At 41.6% G+C, this 13994-nt stretch overlaps 1 protein-coding gene across 4 annotated transcripts in view; it reads left to right on the forward strand.

Annotated features, from left to right (window-relative positions):
* Window positions 1-13994, forward strand: part of ELF1 (E74 like ETS transcription factor 1) — a 114813-nt gene that overhangs the window by 87739 nt on the left and 13080 nt on the right. For all 4 annotated transcript variants that reach the window (XM_030921909.1, XM_010374515.2, XM_030921908.1 and 1 more), the window contains 3 exons: window positions 1523-1703; window positions 7061-7168; window positions 8566-8733. In XM_030921909.1, coding sequence (XP_030777769.1) covers window positions 1523-1703; window positions 7061-7168; window positions 8566-8733 — 457 coding nt within the window. The remainder of the gene's footprint in view (window positions 1-1522; window positions 1704-7060; window positions 7169-8565; window positions 8734-13994) is intronic.

Raw genomic sequence — 13994 nt, forward strand, 5'->3', positions numbered from 1 at the left:
TCATTTGGGTGAGAACTGCTCCTGTGAATTGCGATTTACACGCCTGTCTCTGACTTATCAGTGGATGAAGTGATGAGCTCTGTTCCTACCTTGTACATAGGGTTTTTGCAGCATAAAAGTGCTTAACTCTGGACTAAACCTTGAGAAGACCAGGAGCTTAATTGAGCTCTTAGAAGAAAAGAAAAGGAAAAGTGTTTTAACAAGTGCATGTTCATGCTAGGTGGGATTGCATGTCTACAGTTTACCTGTCAAAAAAGGAAAAGGGAAGGCTAGCTACACTTTGCTTTGGACATTTTATATATTTTCTCTAAGGTGTGTGAAGTGTATTTGTGTGAGTTACAGTATAATATTTTTCTTTCTTTCTTTCTTTCTTTTTTTCTTTTTTTTTTTTTTTGTGACAGGGTTTTGCCATGTTGCCCAGGCAGAAGTGCAGTAGCTAGTCACAGATGTGATTATAGCACAGTATAGCCTTGAACTCCTGGGCTCAAGCCATCCTCCTGTTTCAGCCTTCTAGGTCGCTGGGACTACAGGCACATGCCACCGTGCCTGGCTTCTATAGTATAATTTTTGAGCCTCCTAGTTTCTGTTTTAAAATTTGTTTTACTATTTGAAGAGCCAGTTACTTTTCTAGCTAGCTTCCTCTTTTCTGAAACAGGAAGAAATATTTTGAAATAAAACGATCCAAATGTGTTTTAGGATTATTAACCATAAATTTCAGAACATAGCATTCTCGAAGGCAAGGATATTATCTGTTTAGCACCTATGATACATATTTAGTTCGGGTAATTAAATTCTTATGACAGAAGTAATGTCTAACCTCAGTGGGTAGTTCAGTAAACATTAATTTTAAAAGATGGAGGCTGCTTAGTTGTAATGAAATCATAAATAATATTTTGAATATAGCAGACTTACTTAAGGAAAATAGTAAGGTGCCTGGCATTATATTATCTATGAGCAGAAACTTTTTTTTACATTTGAGAAGATAGCTTGAACCCAGGAGATTTTATTTAATTAACATTTTATTTATTTTATTATTATTTTTTTTTGAGATGGAGTCTCACTCTGTTACCCAGGCTTGAGTGCAGTGGCACGATCTCGGCTCACTGCAGCCTCCACCTCCCAGGTTCAAGTGATTCTCCTGCCTCAGCCTCCCTAGTAGCTGGGACTACAGGCATGTGCCACCATGCCCAGCTAATTTTTGTATTTTTAGTAGAGACAGGGTTTCACCACGTTAGCCAGGATGGTCTTGATCTCCTGACCTCGTGATCTGCCCACCTCGGCCTCCCAGAGTGCTGGGATTACAGACATGAGTCACTGCGCCCGGCTTTCATTTTTAAATTTCAATGCCATTATTTGGTTGTAATAGACAGAAATTTCCTAATGCCTAGAAGGATTGTAGAGATACAGCCTGATAATCTAAAAATTAAATTGATGGCTAGTATAAAATAGTTTTGAGCAGTATTTAACAAAAGCAAAACTGTGTTAATCCTTTGTTTTCATTTACCTCTCCCTAACCCCTCAGCTTGGCGATCCAGCTATTTTTCCTGCCGTAATTGTGGAACATGTTCCTGGTGCTGATATTCTCAATAGTTATGCCGGTCTAGCCTGTGTGGAAGAGCCCAATGACATGATTACCGAGAGTTCACTGGATGTTGCTGAAGAGGAAATCATAGACGATGATGATGATGACATCACCCTTACAGGTGCGTGTGTCTCCATCCAGTAGGACCTTGCTGCAGCACAGCGTTAGGCAGTGTCCTCATCCTGAGTTTGTGGGCCATAAAACGCCCCTAACTTGGTTTTGAACTGTATTACCTTAAGAAACTAGAGCCCTATGTAGAGAAGAAATTTACATTTTCTGTTTCATCTGCTGGTTTTAGTACTGTCATCTCCCATTTCTCCTTTCCTAAATATATTGAGATGAATGTGACAAAATAAGAGGCATGTAAAAGGAACCAAACCTACTCAATTCATCAAGTCTTCACTGAACACCTTTTTTTTTTTTTTTTTTTTTTTTAAAGAAATGGAGTCTTACTGTATTGCCCAGCCTAGACTTGGACTCCTGGGCTCAAGTGATCCTCCTGCCTCAGCCTCCTGAATAACTGGGACAACAGTCATGCACCACCCCACCCAGCTCACTGAGTTCTTTCTTATATGCCTTCCTCTATATTCCTGTGAACAAAATAAGTTGTTTTGTAGGGAAAGAGAAGAATGTTCTTTTCTTACCACTGCCACAGGAAGCATAATGGTGGGCTATGACCCACATGTATGATAAGGTCCTGGTATTTATAGATTTCTTTTCTGGTTCAGTCAGAACTAGTAAGATGTTTTAAACTTGAAGATTAGGCTACATAAATGTGAGACTGTAGTAATAATACTTTCATCACTTAGAAACTGGTACATGCTTTCTTTTTCTATTCATTTACATTCCTATATCTTGGCCAGGGATGTTGTGGATATTTGAGAAAACTATTTGGAAGTAAATATTTGCAACTTTATTCGTAAAAGAAAGTTTATCAGAAATAGGCATGACAAGGTATATCTGTAGATTTCATAGTGGCAAGTACTGGGGCTGCCTTTTTCTCAGCTTTACCTTAGCATATAGCACAATGCCTTAGAACTGAATAGTAAGTCTAAATGCAGGTTCTGATCTATTTAGGAAGTTAACATATGATACAGTAACATTTTAAATCAGGGGAAAGTTAGAATGACTGTATCCATCTGGTGAGGGAGAGGCCCCACTGATAACATTGGTTGTCAATACCTCATCTTTGTATTGTCCTGTTTTTGTCACTTCTCACACTGCTATAAAGAACTACCTGAGACTGGGTAATACGTATAAAGAAAAAAGGTTTAATTGGCTCATGGTTGTGCAGGCTGTACAGGAAGCATGGCTGGGGAGACCTCAGGAAGCTTACAATCATGGTGGGAGGCAAAGGGGAAGCAGACACATCCTACATCGCTGGAGCAGGAGGAACAGAAAGCAGGGTGGTAGGGGGTACTACCCACTTTCAAACCACCAGATCTCATGAGAATTCATTCACCATCATGAGAATAGCAAGCGGAAAATCCACCTCCACGATCCAGTCACCTCCCACCAGGCTCCTCCTCCAACATTGGGGTTTAAAATTCAACATGAGGGCCGGGCGCGGTGGCTCAAGCCTGTAATCCCAGCACTTTGGGAGGCCGAGACGGGCGAATCACAAGGTCAGGAGATCGAGACCATCCTGGCTAACGCGGTGAAACCCCATCTCTACTAAAAAATACAAAAAACTATCCGGGCGAGTTGGCGGCGCCTATAGTCCCAGCTACTCGGGAGGCTGAGGCAGGAGAATGGCATGAACCCGGGAGGCGGTGATCCGGCCACTGCACTCCAGCCCAGGCGACAGAGCGAGACTCTGTCTCAAGAAAAAAAAAAAAAATTCAATATGAGATTTGGGCAAGGACAAATCCAAACCATATCACTCTTTTTTTTTTTTACAAAGCATTTTTTGCATATATTCACATTTTTTGTTCAGAACAAACCAATAAAAGTTTTTTGTTGAATCTAGAGTTACTTCTCCCTTACCAGTAAGGGAATTAGACTAATCAGGTTAGAAGTTTCTATTCATTACTCTCTGATCTGTTGGTGTAACAGAAGAAACACCACTATGCATGTATCTGCCTTGTAGTTAGTGGGGGTGTAGCAGTGTATTCTGATGTAACTTTTAAAGCCTTAGGGTAAGGATGTAACTTTTATTTTTTATTTTTTTTAATTTTTTTTTTTGAGGCGGAGTCTCGCTCTGTCACCCGGACTGGAGTGCAGTGGCCGGATCTCAGCTCACTGCAAGCTCCGCCTCCCGGGTTCACGCCATTCTCCTGCCTCAGCCTCCCGAGTAGCTGGGACTACAGGCGTCCGCCACCTTGCCCGGCTAGTTTTTGTATTTTTAGTAGAGACGGGGTTTCACCGTGTTAGCCAGGATGGTCTCGATCTGCTGACCTCGTGATCCGCCCGTCTCGGCCTCCCAAAGTGCTGGGATTACAGGCTTGAGCCACCGCGCCCGGCCAAGGATGTAACTTTTAAAGCCTTAGGGTAAGGCTACACTCTTTGCAAGTTGAGGACCACTGTCTTTCTGGAAGGAGTATTCCTAATTCTAGTCATCAGGGAAGGCATTAGCCCTCAGAGAGGAAATTGAATCTAGGAAAGCAGGTATTAGGTCTTTAGGAGAAGGAATTGCCTCTTCCCTTCAGTGCGTCACTCCCTTGCATTTAGACCTGAAGACAGCAGATGACAAGATGTAGACAGGTTCTTTCCTAGAAAATAGAACTGATGTGGAATGGGTCTAGAAGGCAAGCCAGATCTTGAAAACCAGATTCTCTCTTTGCGTTTTTTCTTCCCTTTCCGTTACCTCCCAACTTACCAAAACTTTTTAACTCTTCTATCCTTTTCTGAGCAATGTCATGAAAAAGGGAAGAACCTCGTAATCTTCCTTATTCCCCAATGGGTACGACGGGTAGCCTTTGAGAAGCTCTAGGGGAAGAAAGAATAAGGATAGGACATTTTTGTTCTTACATGTGTTAGGTGGCGCTTCAGATGATGTGTTAGTTTGCTAGGACTGCCACAAGAAAGTACCACAGACTGGGTGGCTCAAATGAGACATTGATTTTCTCACAGTTCTGGAAGCTAGAAGTCTGAGATCAAGGTATTGGTAGGGCTAGTTCCTTCTGAGGCTTCTTTCTGGACTTATAGGTGACTGTCTTCCAGTGTCTTCCCATAGTCTTCCCTTTTGTACCTGCCTGTGTTCATATTTCATCTTAGAGGGACACTAACCATATTGGATTAGGGCCTACAGTTAAATGAGTTAAAATAACCTCATTTTAACTCAGTTATCTCTTTAAAGACATTCAGAGGTACTGTGGGTTAGCATGTCAACATAGAATTTTGGGGGATACCATTAAGCCTGTAATAGATGATATTAAAGAATTAGTGTGGGCTGGGCAGCTGACACCTGTAATCCCAGCACTTTGGGAGGCCGAGGCGGGTGGATCACCTGAGGTTGGGAGTTCGAGACCCGCCTGACCAACATGGAGAAATCCTGTCTCTACTGAAAATACAGAATTAGCCGGGCATGGTGGCGCATGCCTGTAATCCCAGCTACTCGGGAGGCTGAGGCAAGAGAATCTCTTGAATCTGGAAGGCAGACGTTGCAGTTAGCCAAGGTCACACCATTGCACTCCATCCTGGGCAACAAGAGTGAAACTTTGTCTCAAAAAAAAAAAAAAATTATTGTTAGTATATTTAAGATATGATAGTAGTATTGTGTTAGACATCTTTTAGATACACATGCTGAGGTATTTAGAGATAAAATATGGTATCTTAGATTCCTTCAAAATAATCCTGTACAGAGGGTAAGGACTCAGGGGCAGTGAGTGGGGTATGGTTGAAAGAAGATTGGCTATTTGGTGATAATAGTTGAAGCTGGGAATGGGCACATGGGGATTCATTATATATACTGTACTCCACAATTCTTTGTTTTGTTTAAAATTTTCATAATAAAAAATTTGACCAGATGCAGTGGCTCACACCTGTAATCCCAGAACTTTGGGAGGCTGAGGAGGGAGGATCACTTGAGCCCAGGAATTCAAGGCCAGTGTGAGCAATATAGTGGGACCCTGTCTCCACAAAAAAATTTTTTTTTTTTTTTTTTGAGACGGAGTCTCGCTCTGTCACCCAGGCTGGAGTGCTGTGGCCGGATCTCAGCTCACTTCAAGCTCCGCCTCCCGGGTTCACGCCATTCTCCTGCCTCAGCCTCCCGAGTAGCTGGGACTACAGGCGCCGCCACCTCGCCCAGCTAGTTTTTTGTATTTTTTAGTAGAGACAGGGTTTCACCATGTTAGCCAGGATGGACTCGATCTCCTGACCTCGTGATCCGCCCGTCTCGGCCTCCCAAAGTGCTGGGATTACAGGGTTGAGCCACCGCGCCCGGCCCACAAAATATTTTAAAAATTAGCTGGGCATGGTGGCCTGAGCCTGTAGTCCTGGCTACTCGGGAGGCTGAGGTGGTAGGATTGCTTGAGCCTAGGAGTTTATGGTTACAGTGAGCTATAATTGAGCCACTACACTCTGGCCTGGGAGACAGGGTAAGATCTTGTCTCAAAAAAAAAAAGCAAAACCAAAAAAATTTAATGATTTTATGAAGTTTGAGGCTTAGATTATATTTTGAGCTGTCATCAGAATACATAAATTGTTTCTTAGTCTTGCCAGAAAAAATTAAACTTGAATTTCATCAAGCCTCCAGATGTGACTACTCAGTTAGAGGGGGTGTAGAAAAACATGTTAAGCTACACAATAGGAATATAGTTGGCAAAATCCAAACTATGGGAAACTCTACATGAATAAACAGCCTGATTTCTTCAACAAATAAATTGCAAAGTAAAAAAAGCTGGACACATGAATGGCAACTCAGAAATGTATCAGTCAATTGCGATATGCAGACTTAATTTGATTAAAAAAAAAAACTGTCTTGTCTTTCCTTGCACTGCCACCATTTATGATTTTTTAACACAATTGGACATTTGAATGCTGGTTGGCTATTTAATATTAAGGAACTATTGATTTTTTAATGTAATTTTTTTTTTTTTTTTTTTTTTTTAAACAGAGTCTCGCTCTGTCACCCAGGCTGGAGTGCAGTGGTTCAGTCTCGGCTCACTGCAATCTCCACCTTCTGGGTTCAAGCAGTTCTCCTGTCTCAGTCTCCTGAGTAGTTGGGACTACAGGTGCATGCCACCACGCCCAGCTGATTTTTTTGTATTTTTAATAGAAACGGGGTTTCTCCATGTTGGCCAGTCTCAGACTCCTGACCTCAAGCAGTCTGCTTGCCTTGGCCTCCCAGAGTGCAGGATTACAGGAATGAGCCACTGTGCCGCCCAGGTTTAGTATAATTTTATGTGTTTATAGTTTATATGTATATAAACTAAAATATTAAATGATGTGTTCTGGTTCTAGAGATAAGCAGTGTATGACGTTCAGAGTAACAGATGTCTTGTGGCTAATTTAATTTTCTCTTTAAATGTGTTGCAGTTGAAGCTTCTTGTCATGACGGAGATGAAACAATTGAAACTATTGAGGCTGCTGAGGCACTCCTCAATATGGATTCTCCTGGCCCTATGCTGGATGAAAAACGATTAAGTGAGTGGTTATGGTTATGATTGTTCATGTTTATGTACTTCGTTAAGTCACTCCTGCCATCTTTCTCTATTAGATAGTAAACTCAAGAGATTAGAAATGATGTTATATATTTTTTGTTTCAATCACATTTTAAGGTATAGTAGGAATTGAGATGCTTTTGCAAAAATGTAGAGTTAAAGGCGACATTTTAATTTGAGAATGAAGCCTTTGGGAACAAAAAATATATAATTTATTAGTTACCGAATAGAAGATCATACAGAATTTCTTCTCCTAACATATTGATCAGAGTATTAGGGTATCAAGGGCCCAAATGATTATAATGTAGTCATCTCTGTAGTTATTTATCAGCAAATAGGCAACAATCTATTGAAAATTTTACTAACACATCATGGCATAAAATTCACTGCCACATTATTGATCTGCTTTAAATTTCATGTTCTCCTTTGGGCTTTTCTGACAATCAAATTCATAAAGTAAATTATTACTAAATCATTCCAAAATATTTATTGAATATTTACTATATTCACAGCAGCAATAATTAGGCAATAACATGAGCTGCAAATGAGTAGATATTGTTCCTTTCCTCAAGCTTACAGTTTAATTTTGAAGACAGTTACTTATGTAAATAACTACAAAGCCAAGAATAAAGGCCACAAGAGTGACAGCAAATTGCTCTAGAAGCGGTGAGTATTCTAGCTGAGAATATCAGAGACTGGCTTCATTAAAGGAGTATTCTGACGTGGGCTGTAAACGACAAGCTTTTAATAGGTAGAAGAGACATGAAAGGTCATTCAAGGTGGAGGGAATAGAGGTAAACTACAGGACACAGATCTGTTAAAGAAAATGAATGAAATCTTTGAGATCGAGATGTTTTGGTGTGGTTGAAGTGTAAGCTTCGTGGTGGGTGGGAAATGAGATTGGAAAGGTAGGTTTGGAACTAGATTACAGAAGCTCTGTAAGGCATGCTGTAGAGATGGGTTGTGCTTATGTTTTTTTTGTTGTTGTTTTTTGTTTTTCCTATGAACTATGGAAAGATACGTCAGGTTTCTTTTTTTTCCCCCTAATTTTCCGGGTATAAAGTTTTTGTGTAGAGGAGTATGGTCAGATCAGACTTAGGTTTCAGAAAATAACTCTCACAGCAATGTGAATACTCAAGAGGAGAAACGAGACACACTGGTGATAGGAAGTCAAGTAAGAAAGACATTGAAATAGCTCAGCTGCGCCTGGACTGGTTTAGGGTATTTGATTTAGGGAAGAGGAAATTAAAAGCAGGAATAGATTTCAAGATTTTATTTCTACTTTAATCTTCTAGTCATAATAAAAACAAGAAATTTTATCAATCGTTTTTTACTTATAATACACAGTGGACTATAATTAGTTGATTTTATTTTCATTAGATAATAATATATTCAGTTCACCTGAAGATGACATGGTTGTTGCCCCAGTCACCCATGTATCCGTCACATTAGATGGAATTCCTGAAGTGATGGAGACACAGCAGGTGCAAGAAAAATACGCAGACTCACCGGGAGCCTCATCACCAGAACAGCCTAAGAGGAAAAAAGGTAGGTGGGTTACTTCATTTAGGGCACACAGTCAAGTCTTGATGTAAAATCTAGATACCATTTTTATTCTATGTAGTTCTTTCCTACAGCAGTTCAAACTTATGTAAGAAAAATATTGAAGGCACAAAATGGAAATACGAGGTATTTCTTGGCCAGGCACGGAGATTCATGCCTGTAATCCCAGCACTTTAGGAGGCCGAGGCAAGAAGATTGCTTGAGGCCAGGAGTTTGAGACCAGCCTGGGCAACAAAGCAAGACCTCATCTCTACAAAAAAATTTTAAGAATTAGCCAGGCATGGTGGGCACCTGTAGTCCTAGATACTTGGGAGGCCAAGGTGGAGGATCCCTTGAGCTCAGGAGTTACAGGTTTCAGAGAGCTAAGATCATGCCACTGCACTCCAGCCTGGGCAACAGAGTGAAAATCTATCTCTAAGAAATAAAATAAAATAAAATAAAAAATAAATAAGAAAAAGAGGTATTTCTTCATAGTAGAGTCATTTGTTTTAAAAAAATTAAATTTTGGGGCCAGGTACGGTGGCTCACGCCTTTAATCCCAGCACTTTGGGAGGCAGAGGTGGGTGGATAACCTGAGGTCAGGAGTTTGAGACCAGCCTGGCCAATACAGTGAAACCCCATCTCTACTAAAAATACAAAAATTAGCCAGGCGTGATGGCAGGTGCCTGTAATCCCAGCTACTTGGGAAGCTGAGGCAAGAGAATCACTTGAACCCAGGAGGTGGAGGTTGCAGTGAGCTGAGACCACACCATCGAACTCTAGCCTGGGCAACAAGAGGGAAACTCCATCTAAAAAAAAAATTATAATAATTAAATTATTTTATACTTTAAAAATGTTTGGTCTATCTTACAGAAAAGGGATTTTCCAACTTTTTAAAGCCTCAGATTTCTATCTAAACCCTTTCATCCTTGGGTGAGGGCTAGTCAGCTTTCTTCCCAGGGGTTATTTTTTGAAAGCCTCCGGTCTGTACCAGTGATTCCAGTATAAGACTCCAGTTGGAAAAAATACAATGGGTTGGAAATCAACAGGTAAGTAACTGAAGAGGAGTATGTTAGGATGTGTTGAATGGGAATTTTAAATTTTTTGCCAATTAGGACCACACTTGCATTCTAAAGTCTGACACCTTTTCCATTTTATTGCCTTCTGATTCTATTCATGCTTGCTTAGTATTTTGAGTATAATGTCTTGATTAATAGCATCACCACCCACCCAGTAACCTAAGTTCATGTGAAAGTCAGGGAAATTCCAAGAGCCGAAAATGAAGAGGAAAATAAAAATAGTAAACAGGAGCCGACACTGCAGCAGCTCAGAAGGGCTGAGAAGGATATGCCAAGGGGCTTTGGTTTTATTGCTTATGTTGAGGCAGAAGCTTAGATCTTGGGCTATGCAAGATGGGGTATTGGACAGAGACCTCCGCATGTAACTGGGACCCTTGAAGGGATATACCTTCTTGGGGGGAAAAAAATCCACCCATTGGCGCAGACGGATGTCAAGGAAGCTTGGGTCCCATTCAGCCAGGCCTCTGAGTAGAGAAATTCTGGTTTAATTTGTTTTGGGTAAATACTTAGTAGTGGAATGGCTGGATCACATGTTAAGTATACATTAAATATTTTTCAGAAACATTACTTTCCAAAAAATTTTTTCTTCATGTATTAAGGTGGGGCAATCATAGGACTTGCCTCATTTATTTCCTGTCTCTTGGGGATCACTGACTTTTGTTGACCGATGTCCAATTTCTTCCGTACCATTGTTTCATACATTTTTTCTGTGTTTTTAATTGTTTCAGGTGGGAAGATAAATCCATGTTGTGTTATTCCGTCTTGACTAGAAGAGGAAGTTCCCACCTAGTCTTTTTTAATAGCCTTATTCTTTGACACTGTTTTTTTTTTTCTTTTGCTTTAAAAACTCTAATCATACTATGTAAAGTTTCTATTTAATGATTCTATTATGTGTGATTCTTAGAGAACTAATCCTAGGGTTTCCTGTGTCTGCTGCTTCTCACTCAGAAAGTGTCTTCCTCATGTATTCTGTGATACCAAAATGTGAATTCACCTTCAACAGGGCTTTATCTGAGGAAATCTTGTATGGCCTGGGTTGAATGTATAACCCACCTGAGCAATTCTGTAAGAGCTTCTGCCTGGTTCCCCATAGTTATTACAGCCCTGGGGCTACGTCTTTGTTAATTGCATGGCTGGCAATTCCTAATGTCAGTGGTAGTTTAAAATCTAGTTGTAAACCCAGGTTAAGACAGGCCCAGGGTTCACGGTGTTTATAGAAAAATTTGTACATAAATGGCTGATCTCAACTCACTTCATCTTCCACCTCTTGGGTTCAGGTGATTCTCCTGTCTCTGCCTCCCAGGTAGCTGGGATTAAAGGCATGCACCACCACGCCTGGTTAATGTTTGTATTTTTAGTAGAGACGAGGTTTCACCATGTTGGCCAGGCTGGTCTTGAACTCCTGACCTCAAGTGATCCATCGCCTCGACCTCCCAAGTGCTGGGATTACATGGATGAGCCACCGTGCCCGACCATTTATGTACAAATTTTTTTTTGTTTTGTTTTGTTTTGTTTTTGAGACGGAGTCTCGCCCTGTCGCCCGGGCTGGAGTGCAGTGGCCGGATCTCGGCTCACTGCAAGCTCCGCCTCCAGGGTTTACGCCATTCTCCTGCCTCAGCCTCCCGAGTAGCTGGGACTACAGGCGCCCGCCACCTCGCCCGGCTAGTTTTTTGTATTTTTTTTAGTAGAGACGGGGTTTCACCGTGTTAGCCAGGATGGTCTCGATCTCCTGACCTCGTGATCCGCCTGTCTCGGCCTCCCAAAGTGCTGGGATTACAGGCTTGAGCCACTGCGCCCGGCCCAAATTTTTTTAAATATGTAGTATTTGTTTACCCAATCAGCAGTTAATGAGATTTGGGTTGTTTCCAATTTGGGGCAGCTACAAATAATGCTGCTAAGAACATTTGTGTATCTTCTTTTTTTTTTTTTTTTTGAGATGGAGTCTCGTTCTCTCACCCAGGCTGGAGTGCAGTGGCACTTTCATCAACACAATAAAAATACCACTCAAAAATAGAACAATATACAATTGGTACATTCAACAAAAATGGATGAATCTCTCAAAATAATTGCGCTAGGAGAAGGAAGCCAGAAGAAAAAATATGCTTCTACAGTTTACCCCCAAACAATGTGGGGGTTAGGAGTGTCAACTTCTGCAACCAAAAATCCATGTAAAACTTTTGACTCCCCAAAAAGTTAACTACTAATAACCAACTGTTGACTGGAAACTGGAAGCCTTATTGGTAACATACACAGTCAGTTAATACATATTTTGTATGTTATATGTATTAAATACTGTATTCTTACAATAAAATAAGTTAGGGAAGAGAAAATGTAATATTAAGAAAATCATAGGCCGGGCGTGGTGGCTCATGCCTATAATCCCAGCACTTTGGGAGGCCAAGGTGGGCGGATCACCTGAGGTCAGGAGTTCGAGATCAGCCTGACCAACATGCAGAAACCCCGTCTCTACTAAAATACAAAATTAGCCAGGCCTGGTGGCACATGCCTGTAATCCCATCTACTCAGGAGGCCGAGGCAGGAGAATTGCTTGAACCTGGGAGGCGGAGGTTGTGGTGAGCCAAGATCACACCATTGCACTCCAGCCTGGGTAACAAGAGTGAAACTCCGTCTGAAAAAAAAGAAAGAAAAAGAGAAAGAAAGAAAATCATTAAGAAGAGAAAATACATTTACTATTTATTAAGCAGATGTGGATCAATAAAGGCCTTTTTTTTTTTGAGACAGGGTCTTGCTCTGTCACCCAGGCTGGAGTGCAATGGCAAGATCATAGCTCAGTGCAACTTGGAACTCCTGGGCTCAAGCAATCCTCCCACCTCAGCCTCTTGAATAGCTGAGACTACAGGCGAGCCCCACCACACCCAGCTAACTTTTTATTTTTGTAGAGGTGGGTCTCGCTGTGTTGCCTAGCTTGGTCTTAAACTTCTAGGCTCAAGCATTCCTCCTGGTTTGGCTTTCTACAATGCTGGGATTACAGGTGTGAGCCACCCTGCCTGGCCAAAGGTCTTCATGCTTGTTGTGTTTATGTTGGCTAGGCTGAGGAGGGAGGAGGTAAAAAAGGGTTTGGTCTTGCCGTCTCAGGAGTAGCGCAAGTGGAAGGGGGGAGGCAGGAGACACAGGCACACTTGATGTAACTTTTATTGAAAAAAGATCCCTATATAAGTGGGCCTGTGCAGTTCAAAGCTGTATTTTCTTTGAGGGTCAGTTTTACATTTATATAAAGCTCTAGAAACTACAAACTAATCTATAATGACAGGAAACAGATGAGTGGTTGCCTGTGGATTGGGCAGGGTGAGGAAGGGCGAGATGTAAGGATTACAAAAGGTCATAAAGTACTTTTGGGGTGATGAATATATTCATTGTTTTGAATGTAGTGGTGGTTTTACATAGTCCCAACTTGTCAAATTATAAACACCAAACATATGTGGTTTATTATAAGTCAGTTATACCTCAACAAAGCTGCTTAAAAAATAAAAGACTAATATTCTACTTAATGTTGAAAAACTATTGGTATGATAAAGAACCAAATGGAATTTATAGAAATAAGAAATGAAATTGGGCCATGCTCAGTGTCTCATGCCTGTATTCCTAGTACTTTGGGCGTCTGAGGTGGGCAGACGACCTGAGGTCTGGAATTCGAGAGCAACATGGTGAAACCCAATCTCTACTAAAAATATGGAAAAAAATTAGCCAGGCGTGGTGGTACGTGCCTGTAATCCCAGCTACTTGGGAAGCTGAGGCATGAGAATCGCTTGAACCCAGGAGGCAGAGGTTGCAGTGAGCCAAGATCGCACCACTGCATTCCAGCCTGGGCGACAGAGTGAGACTCTATCTCTTTTTTTTTTTTTTTTTTTTTGAGACGGAGTCTTGCTCTGTCGCCCAGGCTGGAGTGAAGTGGCCGGATCTCAGCTCACTGCAAGCTCCGCCTCCCGGGTTTACGCCATTCTCCTGCCTCAGCCTCCAGAGTAGCTGGGACTACAGGCGCCCGCCACCTCGCCCGGCTAGTTTTTTAGTATTTTTTAGTAGAGACGGGGTTTCACCGTGTTAGCCAGGATGGTCTCGATCTCCTGACCTCGTGATCCGCCCGTCTCGGCCTCCCAAAGTGCTGGGATTACAGGCTTGAGCCACCGCGCCCGGCCGAGACTCTATCTCAAACACAAAAAAAATGAAATG

The sequence above is a fragment of the Rhinopithecus roxellana genome, chromosome 18 (assembly GCF_007565055.1).
Source record: "Rhinopithecus roxellana isolate Shanxi Qingling chromosome 18, ASM756505v1, whole genome shotgun sequence".
Taxonomy (NCBI): domain Eukaryota; kingdom Metazoa; phylum Chordata; class Mammalia; order Primates; family Cercopithecidae; genus Rhinopithecus; species Rhinopithecus roxellana.